At 47.7% G+C, this 26,771-nt stretch overlaps 1 protein-coding gene across 1 annotated transcript in view; it reads right to left on the bottom strand.

The window, feature by feature from the left end:
• Window positions 1-1,179: 1,179 nt before the first annotated feature.
• Window positions 1,180-26,771, bottom strand: part of LOC122556884 (RELT-like protein 2) — a 33,053-nt gene continuing 7,461 nt past the window's right edge. The window contains exons 4-9 of the mRNA XM_087995036.1: window positions 21,572-21,643; window positions 12,450-12,513; window positions 5,876-6,085; window positions 3,450-3,606; window positions 3,067-3,112; window positions 1,180-2,639 (exon numbers count right to left, since the gene is read on the bottom strand). Coding sequence (XP_087851162.1) covers window positions 3,089-3,112; window positions 3,450-3,606; window positions 5,876-6,085; window positions 12,450-12,513; window positions 21,572-21,643 — 527 coding nt within the window. The 3' untranslated portion in view covers window positions 1,180-2,639; window positions 3,067-3,088. The remainder of the gene's footprint in view (window positions 2,640-3,066; window positions 3,113-3,449; window positions 3,607-5,875; window positions 6,086-12,449; window positions 12,514-21,571; window positions 21,644-26,771) is intronic.

Below are 26,771 nucleotides of genomic sequence, written 5' to 3'. Positions count from 1 at the left end.
TAGCAGTTCAGAACTGGGCACACACAGACTGTTTAGGAAGAGTCTGTTTAGCCATTTGAGACTGCTCACCTATCGTTGAGATCATTCCAATTCCTTGGAATTAGGAACTCAAACAGAGTAGGCATGACCTGAATGAATGGTGGAGCAGGCTTGAAGGCCAAATAGAGTCATATAGTATGACTTAATACCTCTCTTAATTCATGTGTTTGTATTATGGCTGTCAAGCAGAGGAGGAGCTGATGCCTGAAGCTGTGGGGTGGACACATGAGCCGGGTGTGATGTGCTCAGATCGATTCCCAATTCTCTATCAGTGACCCGTCAGGCGACTCGAGCTCAGAATGCAATTTGAACTGAAATGGCACCAAAAGCAGATTTGACAATAAATTTCTTCAGCTAATTTCTCTCTTCAAGTATTTATCCATCGTATGGGGCAAAGAACAGGGAAATCAGACAGCTCCCTAAGAGGGCTGAATGTCCTCCCTCTGCAGGTGTCATTCTGCAAACCGACTGCTTGGCAGTGTGGAGGAACAGAGGGATCCTGGTGTTCAAGTACATAGATCCCTCAAAGTTGCCATCCAAATGGATAGGGTTGTTAAGAATGCATATGGTGTTTTGGCTTTCATTAACAAGGGGATCGAGTTTAAGAGCTGCGAGGTTTTGCTGCAGCTCTACAAGTCCCTGGTGAGACGACACTTGGAATATTGTGTCCAATTCTGGTCGCCCTACTACAGGAAAGGTACAGAGGCTTCGGAGAGGGTGCAAAGAAGGTTTACCAGGGTGCTGCCTGGACTGGAGGGCTTGCCTTATGAAGAGAGATTGACTAAGCTTGGACTTTTCTCCCTGGCGAGAAGGAGGAAGAGAGGGACCTGATTGGGGTATACAAGATAATGAGAGGCATGGATAGAGTCAATAGCCAGAGACTTTTTCCCAGGGCAGGATTGACTGGTACAAGGGGTCATATTTTTAAGATATTTGGAGAAAGGTATAGAGACGTCAGAGGTAGGTTCTTTACACAGAGAATGCATGGAATGCATTGCCAGTTGTGGTGGTGGAAGCAGAGTCATTGGGGACATTTAAGCGACTGCTGGACATGCACATGGACAGTAGTAAATTTAAGGGTGTGTAGGTTAGGTTATTTTATTTTACATTAGGATTAATCCTTGGCAAAACATCGTGGGCCAAAGGGCCTGTTCTGTGCTGTACTTTTCTATGTTCTATGCTTACTTCGCCATGTGCTTGCATTTTCCTTTCAACAACAACACCTTATATTTGTGAAGCATCTTCAGCATAATGAAACATCCCAAGCAACATCACGGGGACATTCTGAAACTAAGTATGACACCAAGTCACATAAGAAGACATGAGGTCAGATGGCCAAAGATATTTTTAATCAACCTGTTCAGATATGTTATGACCCGCCTCTGACGCAGGTGCGACTTGACCCCAGGCCTTGTGGCCCAAAGGTAGGGACACTACCAATGTGCCACAAAAGCTATAGGGAGCAAGGTGGCCATACGTTTGCTCAAAAGAGTAGGTCTGAAAAAGTGAACTAAGAGACTAAAATGAGGCTGATTGAGGATTCCAGTTCACGGAGTTTATGCAGCTGAAGGCTCCTACACCAACTGGAGTTCTGAAACTGGACTGGAAGCATTAACTCTGCTTTCTCTCCACAGGTGCTGCCAGACCATCTGAGTTTCTCCAGCGATTTCTGTTGTTTGTTTCATATCTCCACCATCTGCAGTTCTTCTTTTTCAATTTGAAAGTAAAATAGGTTATTTGGAAAATATCACATTTGGGGGAGCCCACTGCCTGTACATTTGGCTGCTGGGTTTTCCACCATTGGTATGTTCCAAAGGTACTTCGTTGGTTGTGAATGCTTTTGATGTTATGAAAGAACGTAGAAATGCAAGTCTTTTTAAGGAGGGATTTCTTCCTCTCTGCTTCCCACACTGTTCTACACCAGGTTTTGGGTCTTCTTAACTGTTCAGGATTGGTTTAATTAATCTCCAGGAGTAAAGTAAAATGAGGGATTAAACATCACTGAACACTAATTTTCTTCCCAGAGGGAATCTGTGAACAAGCTGTGAGAAAGGACTGCAGTGCCAGCTAATGCCACCAGGGTGTGCAAGAGGCCTGTGCATGTCTGGTCTGTCCACACTCATTTCACTTAAGGCCGCTTTCGGAGCTGATGAGAATTGAACTATTGCATTGGGGTGTGTGGGCAAGTTGACAAGCAATCTCTTCAGGTTGGGGTGAAACCCCATCTTTCCCCTTCCCCTCCCCCTCCACCACAACTATACCCAAGCTCAGCACAGCCCCAGAGATCTGGGTCAAGCTGAAATGTAAGTTAAAGGTTATATGGATTTGAGTTTACAATCAGACCAGCGAGGATGCCCCAGCTAGCTGACCATCTTTCTGCCTCACTGGTTGTGTATCTGGTACTAGAGTCCCAGCTCCCAAGTGCAGAGTGCGAGATGGACCAGAAGGACAGTGTAGTTTTGAAATGAGGTTCCTCGCTTGCGGTTAGGATTGGGGACGAGTGCTGAGATTGTGTCTGAGATCAGGCTAGGCCTTTGGTATCATCATCTCCAGGCCCATCACTGGCTGTCTGCGTCTTGTCCGGAAGGGAAGACACAGCCCTGAAAAAGAACAGACAGCAGCACTCAGTCACTTAACGTCAGAGTGACAGTGATACAGTCACACACACACACACGGCTACAGTGACACGCACATACACTGCACATCATTCCAGAGTGAACAACGAACCATTCCTTTATCCATTTGAGTGTGCTGCATTGCACACGTTCACACACCACAAATTTACTCAATTATTTACACTCGACTACAAGGGAAGGTGGACAGAGAGAGTGAGACAGAAAGAGAAGTGGGGTTGAAAGACAAATAGACAAAGGGCAGGGAGAAAAATCAGAAATTATATAAGTGGGAAAGAGAAGTAGTCAGACTTAGCAATGGTCACAGACTGAGCAGCCAGCAGGGTCAGTGATTCAGATTGATCACTAATTATTCTTTATTTCCATCCAAAACATGATATTCTTGAGAACCCACCTGTGAGAAGCTCATTCTCGAGTCACAGCTGGGCAGGATCAGACTCCTGGAATAATACAAAATGAATTATGAATCTGATCTCTGTGAATCTGCAGATCCTTTGTCAGATGGGAAGCCTGTACTCAGTCGTCCACTGACATTTTTCGCAAAATGATAAAGAAGATCAGTCACCAACCAGGCGAGGAGGATGTGTAAGCACAGAGAGGGAAGTAGGGGTGATGGGAGTGGAGTGAGGAGTGAATGAGATGGAGTAATGAGTGGGGTTTGAGGTAGACGAGGAAAGGAAGTGGGGGGGGGGGGGGGCGCGTGGGAATTGTGCGAGGGCAATGTTCAGAGCCGACTGAGTCTGAGGGGAACCCAGCTCACGACACACAGCAACGTACCTTTATCGTCTCCTCATTGGCTGTGCTTTCATGAGTGGTGGGTTTCTCACACTCCGAGTCTGTCTGCGTTGAATGACCCCGGGAACATGTTTCAATCGCAGGCAGCCTGCTCAGTTCCTGCGCCCAGTGACCTTTCCCAACACGTGTAACACGAAACCTATAGTCAGAGATAATACATCAGTCAGAAACACGTGCACTTATATTTGGGCTACAGACCACCCCGAATCCCAGCTCAGTTAGTGAGAGACCGTCCCTGAATCCCAGCTCAGTCAGTGAGAGACCAGCCCTGAATCCCAGCTCAGTCAGTGGGAGACCAGCCCTGAATCCCAGCTCAGTCAGTGGGAGACCAGCCCTGAATCCCAGCTCAGTCAGTGGGAGACCAGCCCTGAATCCCAGCTCAGTCAGTGGGAGACCAGCCCTGAATCCCAGCTCGGTCAGTGGGAGACCAGCCCCGAATCCCAGTTCAGTCAGTGGGTGACCAGCCCTGAATCCCAGCTCAGTCAGTGGGAGACCAGCCCTGAATCCCAGCTCACTTTCTGGATCAGTGGTGCTGGAAGAACACAGCAATTCAGGCAGCATCCGACGAGCAGCAAAATCGACGTTTCGGGCAAAAGCCCTTCATCAGGAATGAGGGCTTTTGCCCGAAATGTCGATTTTGCTGCTTGTCGGATGCTGCCTGAACTGCTGTGCTCTTCCAGCACCACTGATCCAGAATCTGGTTTCCAGCATCTGCAGTCATTGTTTTTACCTCGCTGAATTCCAGCTCAGTCAGTGGGAGACCAGCCCTGAATCCCAGCTCAGTCAGTGGGAGACCAGCCCTGAATCCCAGCTCAGTCAGTGGGAGACCAGACCTGAATCCCAGCTCAGTCAACACCACACAATGAGCCTAAGCAGGTAGATGAGGAGCTACCTGGACCTGAAGCCTGGCTATGGGCATGTGGTGAATGGGATGTTATGGAGAAGCAGTGGGACTAAGGGCTGTGGTGGAATACCCCACTCTCTGTGTGGATACATAACTTATTAATTCTTGGAGATTACCAGACAGTTTGTCAAAGAAAAAAAAGTTATCTTTTGCTTATATGGAGAGGCATTGAGTACAGCAGCACCAAAATTGTGTTAAAACAGTACAAATAACTGACTGGTCTCAGATGGACTGCTCTGACCAATTCTGAGAGATCTCACCTTCAAAAGGATGGCAAGTCTTGGAGAGGGCGCATATTAGATTTACATATTAGTATTATCACATAGTAGTATTATCTACTCCTTAATGGGATACGTGCATCAGTTGGTCAGGCAGCATCCAGCATCTGCAGTCCTCACTTTCTCCTACGTGCATCAGTTATTAGGCCAGCTTTTAATGCCCAGCTCCTAATGGTCTTGAACTGGCAGGTGGGACTAGTTTCGTTTGGGATTATGGATGGCATGGGCTGGTTGGACCAAAGAGTCTGTTTCCATGCTGTTTCTATCACTCTATGACTTTGAGTGGCTTGCTTGACCATTTCAGAGGGTAGTTAACAGTCAACCACATTACTGTGGAGAAAGTGAGGCCTGCAGATGCTGGAGATCAGAGTCGAAGAGTGTGGTGCTGGAAAAGCACAGCCAGTCAGGCAGCATTCGAGGAACAGGAGAGTCGACATTATGGGCATAAGCCCTTCATCAGGAGTCACATTGCTGTGGGTCTGGAATCTTGACAAGACTAGGTAAATATGGCAGATAATGTCCCCTTAAAGGTCATTTGTTAAGCTGAAAATAAAAACAGAAAGTGCTGGAGATGTATTTTCATAACAATCAATTATAGTTTCGTAGTCACCATCACTGAGATAAGCTTTATATTCCAGAATGTATGAATTATGTCCAAATTTTCACCAGCCATTAAGGTGAGGTTAGAGCCCCTGACCCAGAACATTAGCCTGGCCCTCTGGATTACTTGTGCAGTGACATTATCACAATCTCCCTCATCAAATAAGCCATAAATCAATCATTTCGGTCATAGTAGGCAACTGAGCCAGTCATCTCAAGAAGCATACTTAGAAGGTTGAGCAATAAATCCAGAGGTGTTTGTTTGAGGGGAGTGTGGGGATGAAAAGACTGATCTTTAATTGAGTAAGTTATGTGCTGCATCAAAGTGTGGTGAAAGAAGATTCAATTATAACTTTGAAAAGGGAATTGCAAAACTATTTGATGTGGAAAAGTCTGGAAGGCTGTGGGGGAAGAGAATGGGATTGGGACTTATTAGATAGCTCATTCCTAAAGTCAGTGCAAGGCATGATGACCTTCCTCTGTACTATCGTATTCTGCGGAGTCAGTGTGGAGCCAGGCAACTCCTATCAGTTAATGTTCTGGCTTCTGCAATATTAGCCTGAACACCAGAGATTGTTTCCTAATTGTAATGAGGTCAGGTTTGAGGAACTTGTGGTTTCTTGTACCTGCCCACAGAGAGGACAGTGACCTCCACTCCATGATTCCTGCTCTTGGTCTCTTTGGCTCGTCTGTGTATCTGCAATGCAGATCTCTTCCTTCTCTGATTGCAGCTCAGACAGGCTGATCCAGCACTTCCTGCAGTCACAGAGTGCACAGTATGATGGTGATGGATCAGGGGAGGAGCTCTTGTCACAGCTGGTTCAGGGAAAATTGGACTGAAAATTAAGAGCATGAACAATATGGAATTAGACAAAGAGGAAAGTTGCCTCTACTTGTTTAAATTAAAAATACAGCTCCCTCTATACAGTCCTCATCAAATATTCCCACGACATGGACAGCACCGGGTTAGATACAGAGCAAAGCTCCCTCTATACAGTCCTCATCAAACATTCCCAGGACATTGACAGCACTGGGTTAGATACAGAGTAAAGCTCCCTCTATACAGTCCTCATCAAACATTCCCAGGACATGGACAGCACCGGGTTAGATACAGAGTAAAGCTCCCCCTCCACTGACCCCAGCAAACACTCCGAGGCACAGCAAGATGCTGGACAGATTAAAGCTTCCTCAGTTACTGAAAGTAAAGCTTCCTTTTCACTGTCAACATCCAAGAATCCCAGGACAGCACAGGATGATTCACAGAGTAAAGTTCCCTCAACTCTTTTAAAGTGAAAGTAAAGCTACCTCTACATTGTCAGTCATTCCCACAACAAATACCACAATTCTACAGCACCTTTCAGCATTTCAGCACATCTCAATGTATGATATAGTCAGTTGGATACTTTGGAAATGCAGTCACTATTGTGATAAAGGCAACACAGCTGCTGAAGACTACACAACACACTCTGACCACACCTATATGATAATGACCAGACTTGCTGTTTCTAGTGTTGACGGTTGAGGGATAACAATTGGGAAGAAAGTTCCTATTTCTTTTCATAGTGATACCTTGTGATCTTTTACATTTGTCTGAGAGAGAAAAGATTGGGTTTGGTTATAATGTGTCATCCAAAAGACAGCATGCCAGTGCATACATCTCGCGCTCATTGCTGTCCCTTTCACCCTGCAGTGCTCCTTCAGCACTGTTCCATTCTGATAGTGCAGAGAGAGCTCAGAACTAACCATCTGACAGTGCGGATATTCCTTACAACCACCCTTTGACAGTGTAGTGCTTTATCCGTACTGCCCCAGCACTGCAAGTGCAATGTTCCCTCAGTACTGACCCTCTGACAGTGCAGCACTCCCTCAGTACGGACCCTCTGACAATGCAGTACTCCCTCAGTACTGACCCTCTGACAATGCAGCACCTCAGTACTGACCCTTTGACAATGCAGCACCCCCTCAGTGCAGCCTCTCTGATAATACAGTGCTCCCTCAGTGCAGCATCTCTGACAATGCAGCACTCCCTCAGTACTGACCCTCTGACAATGCAGTACTCCCTCAGTACTGACCCTCCGACAGTGCAGCACTCCCTCAGTACTGACCCTCTGACAATGCAGCACTCCCTCAGTACTGACCCTCTGACAGTGCAGCACTCCCTCAGTACTGACCCTCTGACAATGCAGTACTCCCTCAGTACTGACCCTCCGACAGTGCAGCACTACCTCAGTACTGACTCTCTGACAGTGCAGCACTCCCTCAGTACTGACTCTCTGACAATGTAGCGCTCCCTCAGTCCTGCCTCTCTGACAATGTAGCACTCCCTCGGTACTACCTCTCTGACAGTGCAGCACTCCCTCAGTACTGCCCTTCTGACAATACAGTGCTCCCTCAGTGCAGCCTCTCTGACAGTGCAGCACTCCCTCAGTACTGCCTCTCTGACAATGCAGCACCCCCTCAGTACTGCCTCTCTGACAATGTAGCACTCCCACGGTACTGCCTCTCTGACAATGCAGCACTTCCTCGGTACTGCCTCTCTGACAATGCAGCACTCCCTGAGTGCAGCCTCTCTGACAATGCAGCACTCCCTCAGTGCAGCCTCTCTGACAATGCAGTACTCCCTCAGTACTGCCTCTCTGACAATGCAGTACTCCCCCAGTGCAGCCTCTCTGACAATGCAGTACTCCCTCAGTACTGACCCTCTGACAATGCAGCACCCCCTCAGTGCAGCCTCTCTGACAATGCAGCACTCCCTCAGTACTGCCTCTCTGACAATGCAGCACCCCCTCAGTACTGCCTCTCTGACAATGCAGCACCCCCTCAGTACTGCCTCTCTGACAATGTAGCACTCCCACGGTACTGCCTCTCTGACAATGCAGCACTCCCTCGGTACTGCCTCTCTGACAATGCAGCACCCCCTCAGTACTGCCTCTCTGACAATGCAGCACCCCCTCAGTACTGACCCTCTGACAATGCAGCACCCCCTCAGTACTGACCCTCTGACAATGCAGCACTCCCCCAGTGCAGCCTCTCTGACAATGCAGTACTCCCTCAGTACTGACCCTCTGACAATGCAGCACTCCCCCAGTGCAGCCTCTCTGACAATGCAGTACTCCCTCAGTACTGCCTCTCTAACAATGCAGCACCACCTCAGTGCAGCCTCTCTGACAATGCAGCACCCCCTCAGTGCAGCCTCTCTGACAATGCAGCACTCCCTCAGTACTGCCTCTCTGACAATGCAGTACTCCCTCAGTACTGACCCTCTGACAATGCAGCACCCCCTCAGTACTGCCTCTCTAACAATGCAGCACTCCCTCAGTACTGCCTCTCTGACAGTGCAGCACTCCCTTAGTACTGCCTCTCTGAAAATGCAGCACTCCCTCGGTACTGCCTCTCTGACAATGCAGTACTCCATCAGTGCAGCCTCTCTGACAATGCAGCACTCCCTCAGTACTGCCTCTCTGACAATGCAGTACTCCCTCAGTACTGTCTCTCTGACAATGCAGCACTCCCTCAGTACTGCCTCTCTGACAATGCAGCACTCCCTCAGTGCAGCCTCTCTGACAAGCAGTACTCCCTCAGTGCAGCCTCTCTGACAATGCAGTACTGCCTCAGTACTGCCTCTCTGACAATGCAACACTCCCTCAGTACTGCCTCTCTGACAATGCAGTACTCCCTCAGTACTGTCTCTCTGACAATGCAGTACTCCCTCAGTACTACCTCTCTGACAATGCAGTACTCCCTCAGTACTGCCTCTCTGACAATGCAGCACTCCCTCAGTACTACCTCTCTGACAGTGCAGTACTCCCTCAGTACTGCCTCTCCGACAATGCAGTACTCCCTCAATGCAGCCTCTCTGACAATGCAGTACTGCCTCAGTACTGCCTCTCTGACAATGCAGTACTCCCTCAGTACTACCTCTCTGACAATGCAGTACTCCCTCAGTACTGCCTCTCTGACAATGCAGCACTCCCTCAGTACTACCTCTCTGACAGTGCAGTACTCCCTCAGTACTACCTCTCTGACAGTGCAGTACTCCCTCAGTACTGCCTCTCCGACAATGCAGTACTCCCTCAATGCAGCCTCTCTGACAATGCAGTACTCCCTCAGTACTGCCTCTCTGACAATGCAGTACTCCCACGGTACTGCCTCTCTGACAATGCAGCACTCCCTCGGTACTGCCTCTCTGACAATGCAGCACCCCCTCAGTGCAGCCTCTCTGACAATGCAGCACCCCCTCAGTACTGACCCTCTGACAATGCAGCACTCCCCCAGTGCAGCCTCTCTGACAATGCAGTACTCCCTCAGTACTGACCCTCTGACAATGCAGCACCCCCTCAGTACTGCCTCTCTAACAATGCAGCACCCCCTCAGTGCAGCCTCTCTGACAATGCAGCACTCCCTCAGTACTGCCTCTCTGACAATGCAGCACCCCCTCAGTACTGACCCTCTGACAATGCAGTACTCCCTCAGTACTGACCCTCTGACAATGCAGCACCCCCTCAGTACTGCCTCTCTAACAATGCAGCACCCCCTCAGTACTGCCTCTCCGACAATGCAGTACTCCCTCAATGCAGCCTCTCTGACAATGCAGTACTCCCTCAGTACTGCCTCTCTGACAATGCAGTACTCCCTCAGTACTGCCTCTCTGACAATGCAGCACTCCCTCAGTACTACCTCTCTGACAGTGCAGTACTCCCTCGGTACTGCCTCTCTGACAATGCAGCACTCCCTCAATGCAGCCTCTCTGACAATGCAGTACTCCCTCAGTACTGCCTCTCTGACAATGCAGTACTCCCTCAGTACTACCTCTCTGACAGTGCAGTACTCCCTCAGTACTGCCTCTCTGACAATGCAGCACTCCCTCAATGCAGCCTCTCTGACAATGCAGTACTCCCTCAGTACTGCCTCTCTGACAGTGCAGTACTCCCTCAGTACTACCTCTCTGACAGTGCAGTACTCCCTCAGTACTGCCTCTCCGACAATGCAGTACTCCCTCAATGCAGCCTCTCTGACAATGCAGTACTCCCTCAGTACTGCCTCTCTGACAATGCAGTACTCCCTCGGTACTGCCTCTCTGACAATGCAGCACTCCCTGAGTGCAGCCTCTCTGACAATGCAGCACTCCCTCAGTGCAGCCTCTCTGACAATGCAGCACCCCCTCAGTACTGACCCTCTGACAATGCAGCACTCCCCCAGTGCAGCCTCTCTGACAATGCAGTACTCCCTCAGTACTGACCCTCTGACAATGCAGCACCCCCTCAGTACTGCCTCTCTAACAATGCAGCACCCCCTCAGTGCAGCCTCTCTGACAATGCAGTACTCCCTCAGTACTGACCCTCTGACAATGCAGCACCCCCTCAGTACTGCCTCTCTAACAATGCAGCACCCCCTCAGTGCAGCCTCTCTGACAATGCAGTACTCCCTCAGTACTGACCCTCTGACAATGCAGCACCCCCTCAGTACTGCCTCTCTAACAATGCAGCACCCCCTCAGTGCAGCCTCTCTGACAATGCAGCACTCCCTCAGTACTGCCTCTCTGACAGTGCAGCACTCCCTTAGTACTGCCTCTCTGACAATGCAGCACTCCCTCGGTACTGCCTCTCTGACAATGCAGTACTCCCTCAATGCAGCCTCTCTGACAATGCAGTACTCCCTCAGTACTGCCTCTCTGACAATGCAGTACTCCCTCAGTACTGCCTCTCTGACAATGCAGCACTCCCTCAATGCAGCCTCTCTGACAATGCAGCACTCCCTCAGTACTACCTCTCTGACAGTGCAGTACTCCCTCAGTACTGCCTCTCTGAGAATGCAGCACTCCCTCAGTACTACCTCTCTGACAGTGCAGTACTCCCTCAGTACTGCCTCTCCGACAATGCAGTACTCCCTCAGTGCTGCCTCTCTGACAATGCAGTACTCCTTCAGTACTACCTCTCTGACAATGCAGTACTCCCTCAATGCAGCCTCTCTGACAATACAGTGCTCTCTCAGTACTGCCCTCCAAAATTACAGCAATCCAATCAGTAACTTTCCTCTCAACAGGGCTGTTGTACCTTAGCATGACCCTTCCAACAGTAAATTCTAGTGCAATTTCTGCTTCTGTTTCTGTTTCGGATGTTAAGCATCTGTGGTTCTTCGTTTTAATTGAGTGCACTCTGGTACTTCCTTAATACTGCTATTTTGTTGAGCTCAACAGCAAGGGCATCAAGTTGCCATAAATATTTAAACATTCTTCTCAACTCACCTATTACTCAAGTTGATTTTCCTTTGAGTGAAAATTTGCCCTGACTTCCTTACTTATTCTTAGTAATTTTAATTTGTGTCGTTTTAGGAATTGTTATCTCCAACATAATTATCTCGATTCTAAATGTTAAGTGTTATGCATTCTGACTTTGGACAGCCAAGTATTGAGCTCTGAGGCATGAGTTACCTCTTGGAGCCTTGCGAGTGTAACATAAGGCGCTGACTCTCCAGTATGGCCGCATCTGTGAGGTTCATGATGCTGAAACAGGGAAATTCAGACTCTCACCATCTGGGTAATGCAGAAAAAAATCAAGAACTCCTTATTGGTGATTATGGAAGCAAAGTTCTAGTTCCCTGAGTGAGGTTTTTTTCTGCTATTGTATCTATTTTCATGAATAATAAAATGGATTTTCCCCATCACACTTCAGAAAATTATTCACATCCAAAATTCTGCTGACTAACTCAGATCAAGACCTATTTCAGTCACTGCTTTCTCAGTCTTGCTCACCTATGCTGGTTCACAGTCCAGAACCTCCTAAATTTTAAAGTTCTGATCCTTGTTTGCAGTTTCACCCTGGCCTTATTCTTCCCTATCCCAGTAAAATCCAACAAATCTATAACCCTTCAAGATTTCTGTGCTTTTCCTCTGCATTCTAGCCTCCTAAGCATTCCCAATAGTCATCATTCTAACATTGCTGGCTGTGCCTTCACCCACCTTGATCCCAAGCTCTGGAATTCCCTCTCTTTCCTTCTCTACCTCTCTCTGCTTTAAGATGCTCTTTTCCCAAGCTTTTGGTCATCACTGCTACTTGTCCGTATTTTTATTGAATATATTCATCAGGATAGAACTATGTTTTCACACATATACTCTGAATAAACACATTTTGGAGACAGAGATGGGAATGATAAATAAAATGCTTGAGAGATAACTCACGTTTAGATCCTCTTTCCTCTTACCTGGGTACTGGAGGTTTCACCTGTTCATGTTCCCTTAGCAACTCGTTGAGCGCCTCCACGTTAGCTGGGCAACAGCACAAAGACAGAAGATATCACCAAGACTAAATAAGAACAAAACAAGCAATAATGGTCAAGACCCTCCTCCTGTCCTTTCAGCCTGTCCCTCACAATCACGATACATTGGCCATCACATTATACACACGGCCCATCCTGTTCATAACCATGTAATCACTTGGTAGAGACAAAGGGAAGGAATAAAAAATCTGGGGGGGGGGGGGGGGGAGGGAAGGTGACATTTGGGAAATTCTTCTCTGATCTATTTGGGTGAACGGAACTGTTGCAGAAGATTAATCTTGTTCTGAATTCCCTGGAGTATATGCCCTTTTGAAGGTGGAGGTGGGGGGGGGGGGGGGGGGGGGGTGAACAAGAAGGACAACAGCAAAGGAGCATAAAGAGATTGAATAAGAGAAGAAAATAGAGTATGCAAATAAGCTTGTGGGAAACATACAAACTGATTGTAAAAGCTTCCATAGATACGTAAAGAGATAAAAGATTAGTGAAGATAAATTGTAGGTCCCTTACAGCCAGAAACAGGGAACAAGATAGCAGACCAATTAAATACATACTTTGGGTCAGTCTTCAAAAAGGAGGACAAAAATAATATCCCAAAAAATATTGGGGAATACAGGGAACTGACGGAAATCAATCTTAGTGGGAAGTGGTGTTGGGAAATTGATTGGGTTAAAGGCTGATAAATCCCCAGGGCCCGATAAAATATATCCCAGAGCAGTTAATGAAGTATCCTAGAAACAGTAGATGTATTGATTGTCACCCTTCAAGATTCTTAGATACTCTGGAACAATTGCTATGGATTGGAGGGTAGCTAATCTAACCTCCATTTAAAACAGGTGGTAGGGTGAAACCGGGGATTTTATACCTATTTTATACCTGACACCAGAAGTGGCAATAACACTACAGTTCATTAGAAATGATTTAACAACAGAACACTTGGAAAACAGTGACAGGATTGGGCAGAGTCAGCATGGATTTACAAAGGGCAAGTCACACTTGACAAACCCACTGGAATTTTCAAGGCTGTAACTAGTAGAGTTGATAAGAGGGAGCCAGTGGATGTGGGTTAATTGGACTTTCAGAAGGCTTTTGATAAGATCCTACATAAAAGATCAGTATGTCAAATTAAAATGCATGACATTGAGGGTGGTGAGCTGACATGGATAGAGAACTGGTTGGCAGACCAGAAACAAGTGATAGAAATCAGTGAGTATTTTTCCAATTAGCAGCCAGTGGTATTATGGTACTACCAGGATCAGTACTTAGACCTCTGCTATTTTATGATTTAGATAGAAAATTTCATTGTAATATCTCTAAATTTGCAGATGACACACAACTAGGCTGAAGAGGGAACTGTAAAGAGGATGCAGAGATGCTTCAGTGTGATTTGGACAAGTTGAGTGAGTGAGCAAATATAGTTTCTCTGCTAGAAAGGAGTATAGGACAGTTCAGGGAAAGCTTGGTTATCCCGATTTAACTTCTGCAACTTCCTGACCAGGAGCATTTATTGAGAAATTGACAGATTATTAAAACTAAGAAAGTGTAATCTGTCAGTATCATGAGTATTCATGTAAAAAGACTTCACATTTCACAGGATAGAACTAATGGAGCTAATGGAATGTGATCAGGTGTATCCAAGAACTATTTGAGAAGTTAGGGAGGTGATTGCTGGAAGTGATATTTGTATCATCAATAGCCACAAGTGAGGTGTTGGAAGCCTGGAGGTTGGCTAATGTGGTACCATTATTTAAGAAAGACTGTAAGAAAAAGCCAGGGAACTACAGACCGGTGAGCCTGTCCTCAGTAGTGGGTAAGTTGTTGGGGGGGGATTCTGAGGGACAGGATTTACATGTATTTGGAAAGGCGAGGAATGATTAAGGAGAGTCAATATGGCTTTGTGCGAAATTGTGTCTCACTAACGTAATAGAGTTTTTTGAATAAGTCACTAAGAAGACTGATGAAGGCAGAGTGGTAGACATTGGTGATACGGATTTCAGCATAGAGTTCGACAAGGTTCTACATGGTAGACTGTTTAGCAAGGTGAGATCACATGGAATCCAGGGGGAGCTAGCCAGTTAAATATAAAATTGGCTTCAAGGTAGGAGACAGAGGTAGTAGACGGTGGTTTTTTGGACTGGAGGCTTGTGACCAATGGTGTACTGCAAGGATTGGTGCTGGGTCCACTACTTTTGTCATTTATATAAATGATTTGGATGTAAGTTTGCAAATGACTCTAAAATTGGTGTGCAGTGGACAGCGAAGGAGGTGATCTCAGAGTACTGTGGGACCTTGATCAGATGGAACAATGGGCCGAGGAGTGGCAGATGGAGTTTAAAATTAGATAAGTATGAGGTGTTGCATTTTGAGAAGGCAAACCAGGGCAGGTCTTACAGTAGGGCCCTGGGGTGTGTTGCTAAGCAAAGGGACCTCAGGGTTCAGTTGCATAGCTCCTTGAAAATGGAGTTACAGGTGGTGAAGAAGGTGTTTGGTTTGCTTGCCTTCATTGGTCAGTGCATCAAGGATAGGATGTGGGAAGTCATTATGTGGCTGTACAAGACATAGATTAGGCGACTTTTAGAATACTGCTCCCTGCTATAGAAAATACGTTGTTAAACTTGAAAGGGTTCAGAAAAGGTTTACAACAATGTTGCCAAGATTGGAGGGTCGGATCCAAAGGGAGAGGTTGAACAGTCTGGGGTGTCTTTGCTTGGACTGTCAAAGGCTGAGGTTCTGGATTAGTGGTGCTGGAAGAGCACAGCAGTTCAGGCAGCATCCAAGGAGCTTCAAAATCAATGTTTCAGGCAAAAGCCCTTCATCAGGAATCGGGCTTTTGCCCGAAACGTCGATTTCGAAGCTCCTTGGATGCTGCCTGAATTGCTGTGCTCTTCCAGCACCACTAATCCAGAATCTGGTTTCCAGCATCTGCAGTCATTGTTTTTACCTTGTCAAAGGCTGAGGGGTGAGTCTTTTCCCCAGGGTAGGGCAGTCCAAATTTAGAGGGCATAGATTTAAGGTGATAGGGAAAGATTTAAATCAGACTTGAGAGGCAATTTTCTCACGCAGAGGGTAGTGCGTGTATGGAACCAGCTGCCAGAGGAAATGGTGGAGGCTGGTACAATTATAACATTTAAGAGGAATCTGGATGGGTTCATGAATAGAAAGGGTTTAGAGGGATATGGGCAAAATGCTGGCAAATGAGACCAGATCAGTTTAGGATATCTGGTGGCATGACCAGGTTGGACCGAAGGGTCTGTTTTCATGCTATATAACTCCATGACTTTATGGTCATTATTTCAAAAGAGTTGGAGTACAACAGTAGGGAAGTGTTACTGCAACTGTACAAGGTGCTGATGAGACCACACTTGGAGTCCTGTGAGCTGTTTCAGTCCCTTTATTTAAGGCAAGATATTGAATTGAATTGAAATGAATTTATTGTCACAATGAAAAGCTTTGTCATGCGAGCAATTCAGGCAGATCACAGAGTTAAGTAGCATAGATAGGTAAATAATAGGTAAACAGCGGCAAACACAAAAACACAGGTATACGTGAATGTTAAGAGTTTGTGAGTCCATTCATTGGAATCAGTTCAGAGAAGGATCACTAAGATGATCCCCGGTATGGAAAGATTCTGTCATGAGCAATGGCTAAATAGGTCAGGATTCTACTCACTGGACTTTGGAAGAATGAGAGTTGATCTCATTGAAACAAAGAAGATTCTTAAGGGGCTTGGCAGGGTCAATGCTGAGAGGATGTTTCCCCTCACAGGAGTGTCTCGGACCAGACGGTACAGTCTCAGAATTAAGGGGCGCCAATTTAAGTCTGAGAAGAGGAGGAATTTCTTCTCTCAAAGGGTTGTGAGTCTTTGGAACTTCTTGCCACAGAGAACAGTGGGGACTGAGTCCTTTTTTATTTAAGGCTGAAATAGCTGAATTCTTAATCAGAGGAATCAAGGGTTACAGGGAAAGGGCAGGAAAGTGGACATGAGGAACGTCAGATCAGCCATGATCCTACTGAATAGCATAGCATGCCCAAGGGGATGAACGGCTTGCTTCTGTTTGTATTTCTTATGATCTAATGGTCTTAATTAGGGAGAAGCAGTTCAGTCAGATATAAAGATTTGATTTGGTACGTTAATTTCTCTAGATATGAAATGCTGTAAAATGATAGTTTGAGGAATAGATGAAACTTTGCTGTGTCTCAAGATATTTCAAACTGTGTTCCATATTTTGATATCTTGGTTTATTTTATTTATTCTCTATTGCATAATAAACTTCTGCTTTACTGTTAAAGAAACTCTGCAGCCTTGTGATTCAGTGAATGACGACCATGTTAAATAAAATGAAGTATCATCTATTAAGCAGATTTCACACTGGGATATGACTCATCCATCAATAACATTGGCTGGGATCATATCAATTTGGATTTAAAGGACTTCCAAATTTACACCTCCACCACCCAGAGGAACAAGGACAGCAGGTGCTTGGGAACAGTATCCCTTCAATGATCCCCTTTCAGGGCACTGACACATCCCTCACTTGTACAAATGTCAGCTGCTCATTCACCATCACTGGGTTAAAATTCTGTAAATTCCATGCTAACAATACTGTGGGAGCACCTTTATCACACAGAATGCAGGAGTTTAAGATGGTGTCTCACATGAACCTTCTCAAAAGGCAACTGGGGGTGGGAAAAAAGTGTTGAACATGTCAACAACAACCACATCCTGTGAATTAAACTTAAGGAAAGATTCAACCAGAATGCTTGCTCATCATCACTTTCACAAGTTATATACCAATCGAGGGCACTATAATTTTTCTTTTGTTTTGTATTCACTTGTGGGATGTGGGCACACTGGCTGACCAGCATATTGCCTATCCCTGGTTGCCCTTGAGAAGATGGTGTGGAACTACCTTCTTGAACGACTATAATCAGGCCACAATGCTGCCAGGAAGCAAATTTCAGGATTTTGGACCAAAGACACTGAATGAATGGTGTCCGGATGGTGAGTGGCTTGGAGGGGAACTTGTATGTGTATCTGTCGCTATTGCCCTTCTACGTAAAAGTGGTTGTAGGCTTGGAAGGTGCTATCTAAGGATCTCTGGTGAATTTTTGCCGTGCATCTTGTAGATAGTAAACACTGCTGCTACTGGGAGTTGGTGGTGGAGAGAGCAGATGTTACTGGATGTGATGCCAATCAAGTGGGCTGCTTTGTCCTGGGTGATGTAAAGCTTCTTGAGTGTTAGTGGAGCTGCTTTCATTCAGTCAAATGGGGAGTATTCCATCACACTTCTGACTTGGGCCTTGTAGAAGGGGGACAGGTTTTGGAGGGTCAGGAGCTGAGTTATTTGCTGCAGGGTTCCTAATCTCTGACGTGCTGATGTCGCCACTGTATCTATATGGCTAGTCCAGTCGAGATTCTGGTCAATGATAGCCCCCAGATGTTGATAGATAAATGGGAGGGGGGTGGGGCTGGGGAAAAGATAGCTGAGAGTGCAATAGTGGATGGAGGTGGGGGTAATGATGATAAGTTGGAGAGGAGGTGGAGTGCATAGGTGGGAAGGAAGATTGACAGGTGGGACAGGTCATGAGGGCGGTGCTGAGCTGGAAGGTTGGAACTGGGTAAGGTGGGGGGAGGGGAAATGAGGAAACTGGTGAAGTCTACATTGATGGCCTGGGGTTGAAGAGTCCTGAGGTGGAAGATAAGGCATTCTTCCTCCAGATGTTGGGTGGTGTGGGAGTGGCGATGGAGGAGGCCCAGGACCTGCATATCCTTGGCAGAGTGGGAGGGGGAGTTAAAATGTTCGGCCACGGGGTGGTGGGGTTGATTGGTGCGGGTGTCCCGGAGATGTTCCCTAAAGTGCTCTGCGAGAAGGCGTCCAGTCTCCGTGACACCCGCACCAATCAACCCCACCACCCCGTGGCCAAACATTTCAACTCCCCCTCACACTCTGCCGAGGACATGCAGGTCCTGGACCTCCTCCATCGCTGCTCCTTCACCACCCGACGCCTGGAGGAAGAAAGCCTTATCTTCCGCCTCGGGATCCTTCAACCCCAGGGCATCAATGTGGACTTCACCAGTTTCCTCATTTCCCCTCCCCCACCTTACCCCAGTTCCAACCTTCCAGCTCAGCACTGTCCTCATGACCTGTCCTACCTGTCAATCTTCCTTCCCATCTATCCGCTCCACCCTCCTCTCCTACCTATCACCATTACCCCCATCTCCATCCACCTATTGCACTCTCAGCTACCTTCTCCCCAGCCGCACCCCCCTCCCATTTACCTCTCCACCCCCGAGGCTCCCAGCCTCATTCCTGATGAAGGGCTCTGGCCCAAAACATCAATTCTCCTGCTCCTCAGATGCTGCCTGACCTGCTGTGCTTTTCCAGCAACACAGTCTCAATCTGATTGCCAGCATCTCCAGACCTCACTATCTCCTCTATGTCGATAGAGATGGTTAGTTTGTCTCTTATTGAAAATGGTCATTGCTTGACATTTGTGTGGCATGAATGTAGCTTGCCACTTTTCAGCCCAAGTCTGGATATTGTTCAGGTCTTGTTGCATTTGGATATGGATTGCTTCAGAATCTGAGGACTGATGAATGGTGCTAAACATAGTGCAGTCATCGATGAACATTCCCACTTCTGACCTTATGATGGGGGAATGGTCATTGATGAAGCCACTGAAGATGGTTGGGCTTAGGATACTACCCTGAGGAACTCCTACAGAGATGTTCTACAGCTGAGATAACTGACCTCCAACAACTACATCAATCTCGCTCTGTTCCAGGTACGTCTCTAACCATTGTAGATTCTACCACCTGATTCCCATTGACTCCAGTTTCACTAATGATCCTTTTTGCCACACTCGGTCGCGCGTGGCCTTGATGTCAAGATCAGTCATTTTTACCTGCCCTCTGGAATTCAGCTCCATTGTCCATGTTTGAACCAAAGCTGTAATGAGGTCAGGAGCTGAGTGACCCTGGCAGAATCCAAATTGGACATACATGGTTTGATCCAATACAGACCCATTTATCGCCATCACAGATTAAAATGGTTTGTAAATGATCCCAAATTTTGGCCTTTGGTTTATAAAATTACAAATATAGAATTTATTGAGCATCCCTGAGTTTGGTATAAGTGAGGGATTTGCTTGGCCATTTCAGAGGGCAGTTAAGAGCCAATCACGTTGGTGTGGGACAAAGTCACATGTAGCTCCACTGCAGGTAAGGACAGCAGATTTTCCTAAAAGGACATTAGCAAACCTGTTGGACTTTGTGACTATATGACAGCTCCATGGTCACTTTTACAGAGATGAGCTTTTCATTTCCAGACTTTTAAAAACTGAATTCAAATTCTCAAACTGTCCCAGGGATTCAATCCTCTGGATTATCAGTCCAGAAATGTAACTCATTTGTAGATTTGGATAGTGCCCCATTGCCACATCAAAGTTCACATCCTCTGTAGAGCAGCATTGCAGAAGGAGCTCTACTTTGTACCTAACCCCGTTCTGAACCTGCCCTGCGAATGCTCGATAGGTCAGTTTAGAAGGAGCTTTATTCGATATCTAGTACATGCTTTATGTGCCAGGGGAGTATTCGATGCAGCAGTATAGTGAAAGCTTTACTCCCCATGTAACCTCAAACTACATCTGTCCTGGGTAAGTTTGATGGGACAGTGTGAAGAGAGCATCACTCTATTTCTAAGCTGTGCTAGGCCTGCCCTGGGAGTGTTTGAGGACAGTATAGAGGGAGTTTTACTCTGTATCTAACCTGTGCTATATCTGACCTGAGAGTGTTTCATGGGGACATAGTAAGGGGAGCAGTGCTGAAGAAGACTCATATTGAGCTAAAAATGTTAACTCTGATTCTCTCTCCACAATACTGCTTGAACTGCTGAGTTTTTTTCTCAAGCATTTTCAGTTCACATAAATGATCTGGAAGGGGGCATTGATGGTCTGATCATTAAGTTTGCAGATGACACAAAGATTGGTGGAGTAGCAGAAAGCATAGGGGACTGTCAAAGAATACAGGAGAATATAGATAGATTGGAGAGTTGGGCGAAGAAGTGGCAGATGTGAGGTATAATTCTAGAGTGAATTATACTGTAACGGAAGAGCCTTGGGAAAATTTGCTGAGCAGGAAGACCTGGGAGTGCAGGTCCATTGTACCCTGAAGGTTGCTGCGCAGGTGGATAGAGTGGTCAAGAAGGCATATGGTATGCTTGCCTTCATTGGACGGGGTATTGAGTATAACAGCTGGCAGGTCATGTTAAAGTTGTACAAGACTTTAGTTCGACTGCATTTAGAATACTATGTACAGATCTGGTTGCCACATTACCAAAAGGATGTGGATGCTTTGGAGAGGGTGCAGAAAAGGTTTACGAGGATGTTGTCTGGTATGGAAGGTGCTAGCTATGAAGAGAGGTTAAGTAGGTTAGGATTGTTTTCAATAGAAAAAAGGAGATTGAGGGGGACCTGACTGAGGTCTACAAAATCTTGAAGGGCACATACAGGGTGGATAGAGATAAGATTTTTCCCAGGGTGAGGGATTCATTATCGAGACGTAACGGATTCAACATGAGAGATGAGAAGTTTAAGGGGGATACACGTGGAAAGTACTTTACCCAGAGGGTGGTAGGTGCCTGGAACGCATTGCCAGCAGAGGTAGTAGAGGCAGGCACGGTAGATTCATTTAACGTGCGTATGGACAAATGCATGAGTAGGTGGGGAGCAGCGGGATGCAAATCTTTAGGAATTAAGTGATAGTTTTAGACACTGGATTTGGATCGGCAGAGGCTTGGAGGGCTGAAGGGCGTGTTCCTGGGCTGTAAATTTTCTTTGTTCTTTGTTCTTAGTTAGAAGGATCATTACTCTGTATGTAACACATGCTATACCTACTATGGGAGTATTTGCTGACAATACAGGGCAAGATTTATTCTGTTCAAAAACAGTGTTCTGTCAGTCAGCTCCAGAGAGGGTCATGGTTCATTGTATGTGTTCTATTGAGAATATGTGGGCAGGACCCGACTCTCTGTTCCTTCAAAGATGCTTACCTTCATTTTCAATTATGCATTGCACAATCTGTCCAACGGTATCCTGGTTCGATTTGCTAGTTTCCTGAACATCTGCAAACAAGGTGATGACTTGATTAAGTGTTTGAGAAATTAAAGATTTGCATTTCTACAGTGTTTTTCAGGACATTCCAAATGCTTAACAGACAATGAAATGTAAACAATGTTATAATGCAGTAAATACAGCACTCCCTCAGTACTGACCCTCTGACAGTGCAGCACTCCCTCAGCACTGACCCTCTGACAGTGCAGCATTCCCTCAATACTGCCCCTCTGACAGTGCAGCACTCCCTCAGTACTGACCCTTTGACAGTGCAGCACTCCCTCAGCACTGACCCTCTGACAGTGCAGCACTCCCTCAGCACTGACCCTCTGACAGTGCAGCACTCCCTCAGTACTGCCCCTCTGACAGTGCAGCACTCCCTCAGTACCGATCCTCTGACAGTGCAGCACTCCCTCAGCACTGACCCTCTGACAGTGCAGCATTCCCTCAGTACTGACCCTCTGACAGTGCAGCACTCCCTCAGTACTGCCCCTCTGACAGTGCAGCACTCCCTCAGTACCGATCCTCTGACAGTGCAGCACTCCCTCAATACTGCCCCTCTGACAGTGCAGCACTCCCTCAGTACTGACCCTCTGACAGTGCAGCGCTCCCTCAGTACGGACCCTTTGACAGTGCAGTATTCCCTCAGTACTGACCCACTGACAGTGCAGCATTCCCTCAGTACTGACCCTCTGACAGTGCAGCACTCCCTCAGCACTGACCCTCTGACAGTGCAGCATTCCCTCAATACTGCCCCTCTGACAGTGCAGCACTCCCTCAGTACTGACCCTTTGACCGTGCAGCATTCCATCAGTACTGACCCTCTGACAGTGCAGCACTCCCTCAGTACTGCCCCTCTGACAGTGCAGCATTCCCTCAGTACTGACCCTCTCACTGTGCAGCACAGTCTCAGTACTGACCCTCTGACAGTGCAGCACTCCCCCAGCACTGACCCTCTGACAGTGCAGCATTTCCTCAATACTGCCCCTCTGACAGTGCAGCACTCCCTCAGTACTGACCCTTTGACACTGCAGCGCTCCCTCAGTACTGACCCTCTGACAGTGCAGCACTCCCTCAGTACTGACCCTCTTACAGTGCAGCACTCCCTCAGTACTGACCCCCTGACAGTGCAGCTCTCCCTCAGTACTGACCCTCTGACAGAGCAGCATTCCCTCAGTACTGACCCTCTGACTGTGCAGCACTCCCTCAGTACTGACCCTCTGACAGTGCAGCTATCCCTCAGTACTGACCCTCTTACAGTGCAGCGCTCCCTCAGCACTGACCCTCTGACAGTGCAGCGCTCCCTCAGTACGGACTCTTTGACAGTGCAGCATTCCCTCAGTACTGACCCTCTGACAGTGCAGGACTCCCTCAGTACTGCCCCTCTGACAGTGCAGCACTCCCTCAGTACTGACCCTCTGACAGTGCAGCACTCCCTCAGTACTGACCCTCTGACAGTGCAGCGCTCCCTCAGTACGGACTCTTTGACAGTGCAGCATTCCCTCAGTACTGACCCTCTGACAGTGCAGGACTCCCTCAGTACTGCCCCTCTGACAGTGCAGCACTCCCTCAGTACTGACCCTTTGACAGTGCAGTATTCCCTCAGTACTGACCCTCTGACAGTGCAGCATTCCCTCAATACTGCCCCTCTGACAGTGCAGCACTCCCTCAGTACTGACCCTCTGACAGTGCAGCGCTCCCTCAGTACTGACCCTCTGACAGTGCAGCACTCCACCAGCACTGACCCTCTGACAGTGCAGCATTTCCTCAATACTGCCCCTCTGACAGTGCAGCACTCCCTCAGTACTGACCCTTTGACACTGCTGCGCCCCCTCAGTACTGACCCTCTGACAGTGCAGCATTTCCTCAGTACTGACCCCCTGACAGTGCAGCTCTCCCTCAGTACTGACCCTCTGACAGAGCAGCATTCCCTCAGTACTGACCCTCTGACTGTGCAGCACAGTCTCAGTACTGACCCTCTGACAGTGCAGCACTCCCTCAGTACTGACCCTCTGACAGTGCAGCTATCCCTCAGTACTGACCCTCTTACAGTGCAGCGCTCCCTCAGTACTGACCCTCTGACAGTGCAGCGCTCCCTCAGTACGGACCCTTTGACAGTGCAGCATTCCCTCAGTACTGACCCTCTGACAGTGCAGCACTCCCTCAGTACTGACCCTCTGACAGTGCAGCACTCCCTCAGTACTGACCCGCTGACAGTGCAGCACTCCCTCAGTACTGACCCTTTGACAGTGCAGTATTCCCTCAATACTGCCCCTCTGACAGTGCAGCACTCCCTCAGTACTGACCCTTTGACACTGCTGCGCCCCCTCAGTACTGACCCCCTGACAGTGCAGCTCTCCCTCAGTACTGACCCTCTGACAGAGCAGCATTCCCTCAGTACTGACCCTCTGACTGTGCAGCACAGTCTCAGTACTGACCCTCTGACAGTGCAGCACTCCCTCAGTACTGACCCTCTGACAGTGCAGCTATCCCTCAGTACTGACCCTCTGACAGTGCAGCGCTCCCTCAGTACTGACCCTCTGACAGTGCAGCGCTCCCTCAGTACTGACCCTCTGACAGTGCAGCATTCCCTCAGTACTGACCCTCTGACAGTGCAGCACTCCCTCAGTACTGACCCTCTTACAGTGCAGCACTCCCTCAGTACTGACCCTCTGACAGTGCAGCGCTCCCTCAGTACGGACCCTTTGACAGTGCAGTATTCCCTCAGTACTGACCCTCTGACAGTGCAGCATTCCCTCAATACTGCCCCTCTTACAGTGCAGCACTCCCTCAGTACTGCCCCTCTGACAGTGCAGCGCTCCCTCAGTACTGACCCTCTGACAGTGCAGCGCTCCCTCAGTACTGACCCTCTGACAGTGCAGCGCTCCCTCAGTACTGACCCTCTGACAGTGCAGCTCTCCCTCAGTACTGACCCTCTGGCAGCACAGCACTCCCTCAGTACTGACCCTCTGACTGCGCAGCACTCCCTCAGTACTGACCCTCTGACTGCGCAGCACTCCCTCAGTACTGACCCTCTGACAGCGCAGCACTCCCTCAGTACTGGCCCTCTGACAGTGCAGTACTCCCTTACTACTGCCCCTCTGACAGTGCAGTACTCCCATAGTACTGCCCCTCTGACAGTGCATTGATTAGATTAGATTAGATTAGAATACTTACAGTGTGGAAACAGGCCCTTCTGCCCAAAACGTCCACACCGACCCACCGAAGAGCAACCCACCCAGACCCATTCCCCTACATCTACCCCTTCACCTAACACTACGGGCAGTTTAGCACGGCCAATTTACCTGACCTGCAGGAAACCGGAGCACCCGGAGGAAACCCATGCAGACACGGGGAGAATGTGCAAACTCCAACACAGACAGTCGCCTGAGGTGGGAATTGAACCTATGAGGCAGCAGTGCTAACCACTGTGCCACCGTGTCGCCCATTGTCATTTAGTTCTGTCCTCCAACAATGCAATACCCCGTCAGAATTGCCCCTTCAACAGATCAGCTCCTACTACAGTTAAATTTCCTCAGTTATGGCACCAGGAGTTCCAGTCTAAATTATGTGCTAGTGTCTGTGTGTCAAACCTTGAAACGTACTCCTCAGACTCCGAAGGCAGTGAGTCAACCACTGAGCTGTGACTGATTGTCTAACAATTGGTAAAAATGTTACTGCAGTGAGCGTACCAAGGGCAGTGATGTGTTAAAGACAGTGTCCCCTTCATTGTGAGGTCTGTCCATATCCGCAACTTGTAATGTACCATCATCCCAGTAACAGAGCGAATAATGAACAATCAGGGGTCTTAGAGTCATAGAGTCACAGAGATGTACAGCATGGAAACAGACCCTTCGGTCCAACCCGTCCATGCCGACCAGATATCCCAACCCAATCTAGTCCCACCTGCCTGCACCCAGCCCATATCCCTCCAAACCCTTCCTATTCATACACCCATCCAAATGCCTCTTAAATGTTGGAGTTGTACCAGGCTCCACCACATCCTCTGGCAGCTCATTCCATACACATACCACCCTCTGCATGAAAGCGTTGCCCCTTAGATCTCTTTTATATCTTTCCCCTCTCACCCTAAACCTATGCCCTCTAGTTCTGGACTCCCCGACCCCAGGCAAAAGACCTTGCCTATTTATCCTATCCATGCCCCTCATAATTTTGTAAACCTCTATAAGGTCACCCCTCAGCCTCTGACGCTCCAGGGAAAACAGCCCCAGCCTGTTCAGCCTCTCCCTGTAGCTCAGATCCTCCAACCCTGGCAACATCCTTGTAAATCTTTTCTGAACCCTTTCAAGTTTCACAACATCTTTCCAATAGGAAGGAGACCAGAATTGCATGCAATATTCCAACAGTGGCCTAACGAATGTCCTGTACAGCCACAACATGACCTCCCAACTTCTGTACTCAATACTCTGACCAATAAAGGAAAGCATACCAAATGCCTTCTTCACTATCCTATCCACCTGTACCCATCTCAGATTGATCTCTTTCCTCACTATCTCCCTGGGTCCCACCCACCCCCCCACCTTACTAGTTTAAATCCTCCCAAGCAGTTCTAGCAAATTTCCCTGCCAGTATATTAGTCCCCTTCCAATTTAGGTGCAATCTGTCCTTCTTGTACAGGTCATTTCTACCCCAAAAGAGATTCCAATGGTCCAAAAATGTGAATCCTTCTCCCATACACCAGCTCCTCAGCCATGCATTCATCTGCTCTATCCTCCTATTCCTGGCCTCACTAGCTCATAGCACTGGGAGTAATCCAGATATTACTACCCTTGATGACCTCCTTTTTAAATTTCTGCCTAACTCTCTGTAATCTCCCTTCAGAGTCTCAACCTTTTCCCTTCCAATGTCATTGGTTCCAATGTGGACAATGACCTCCCGCTGACCCCTCTCCCCCGTGAGAACATTCTGCACCCTCTCTGAGACATCCTTGTTCCTGGCACCAGGGAAACAACACACCATTCTGCTTTTTCTCTGCTGGCCACAGAAACGTCTGTCTGTACCTCTGACTACAGAATCCCCAACACAATTGATCTCTTGGAAGCCGACGTACCCCTCGTTGCATTAGAGCCAGTCTTAATACCAGAAACTTGGCTGTTTGTGCTACGTTCCCCTGAGAAT

Source organism: Chiloscyllium plagiosum, unplaced genomic scaffold (genome assembly GCF_037043375.1).
Source record: "Chiloscyllium plagiosum isolate Xiang-an unplaced genomic scaffold, Cpla_swu_hap1 HiC_scaffold_16, whole genome shotgun sequence".
NCBI lineage: Eukaryota > Metazoa > Chordata > Chondrichthyes > Orectolobiformes > Hemiscylliidae > Chiloscyllium > Chiloscyllium plagiosum.
This window is presented reverse-complemented; position numbering and strand designations above follow the sequence as displayed.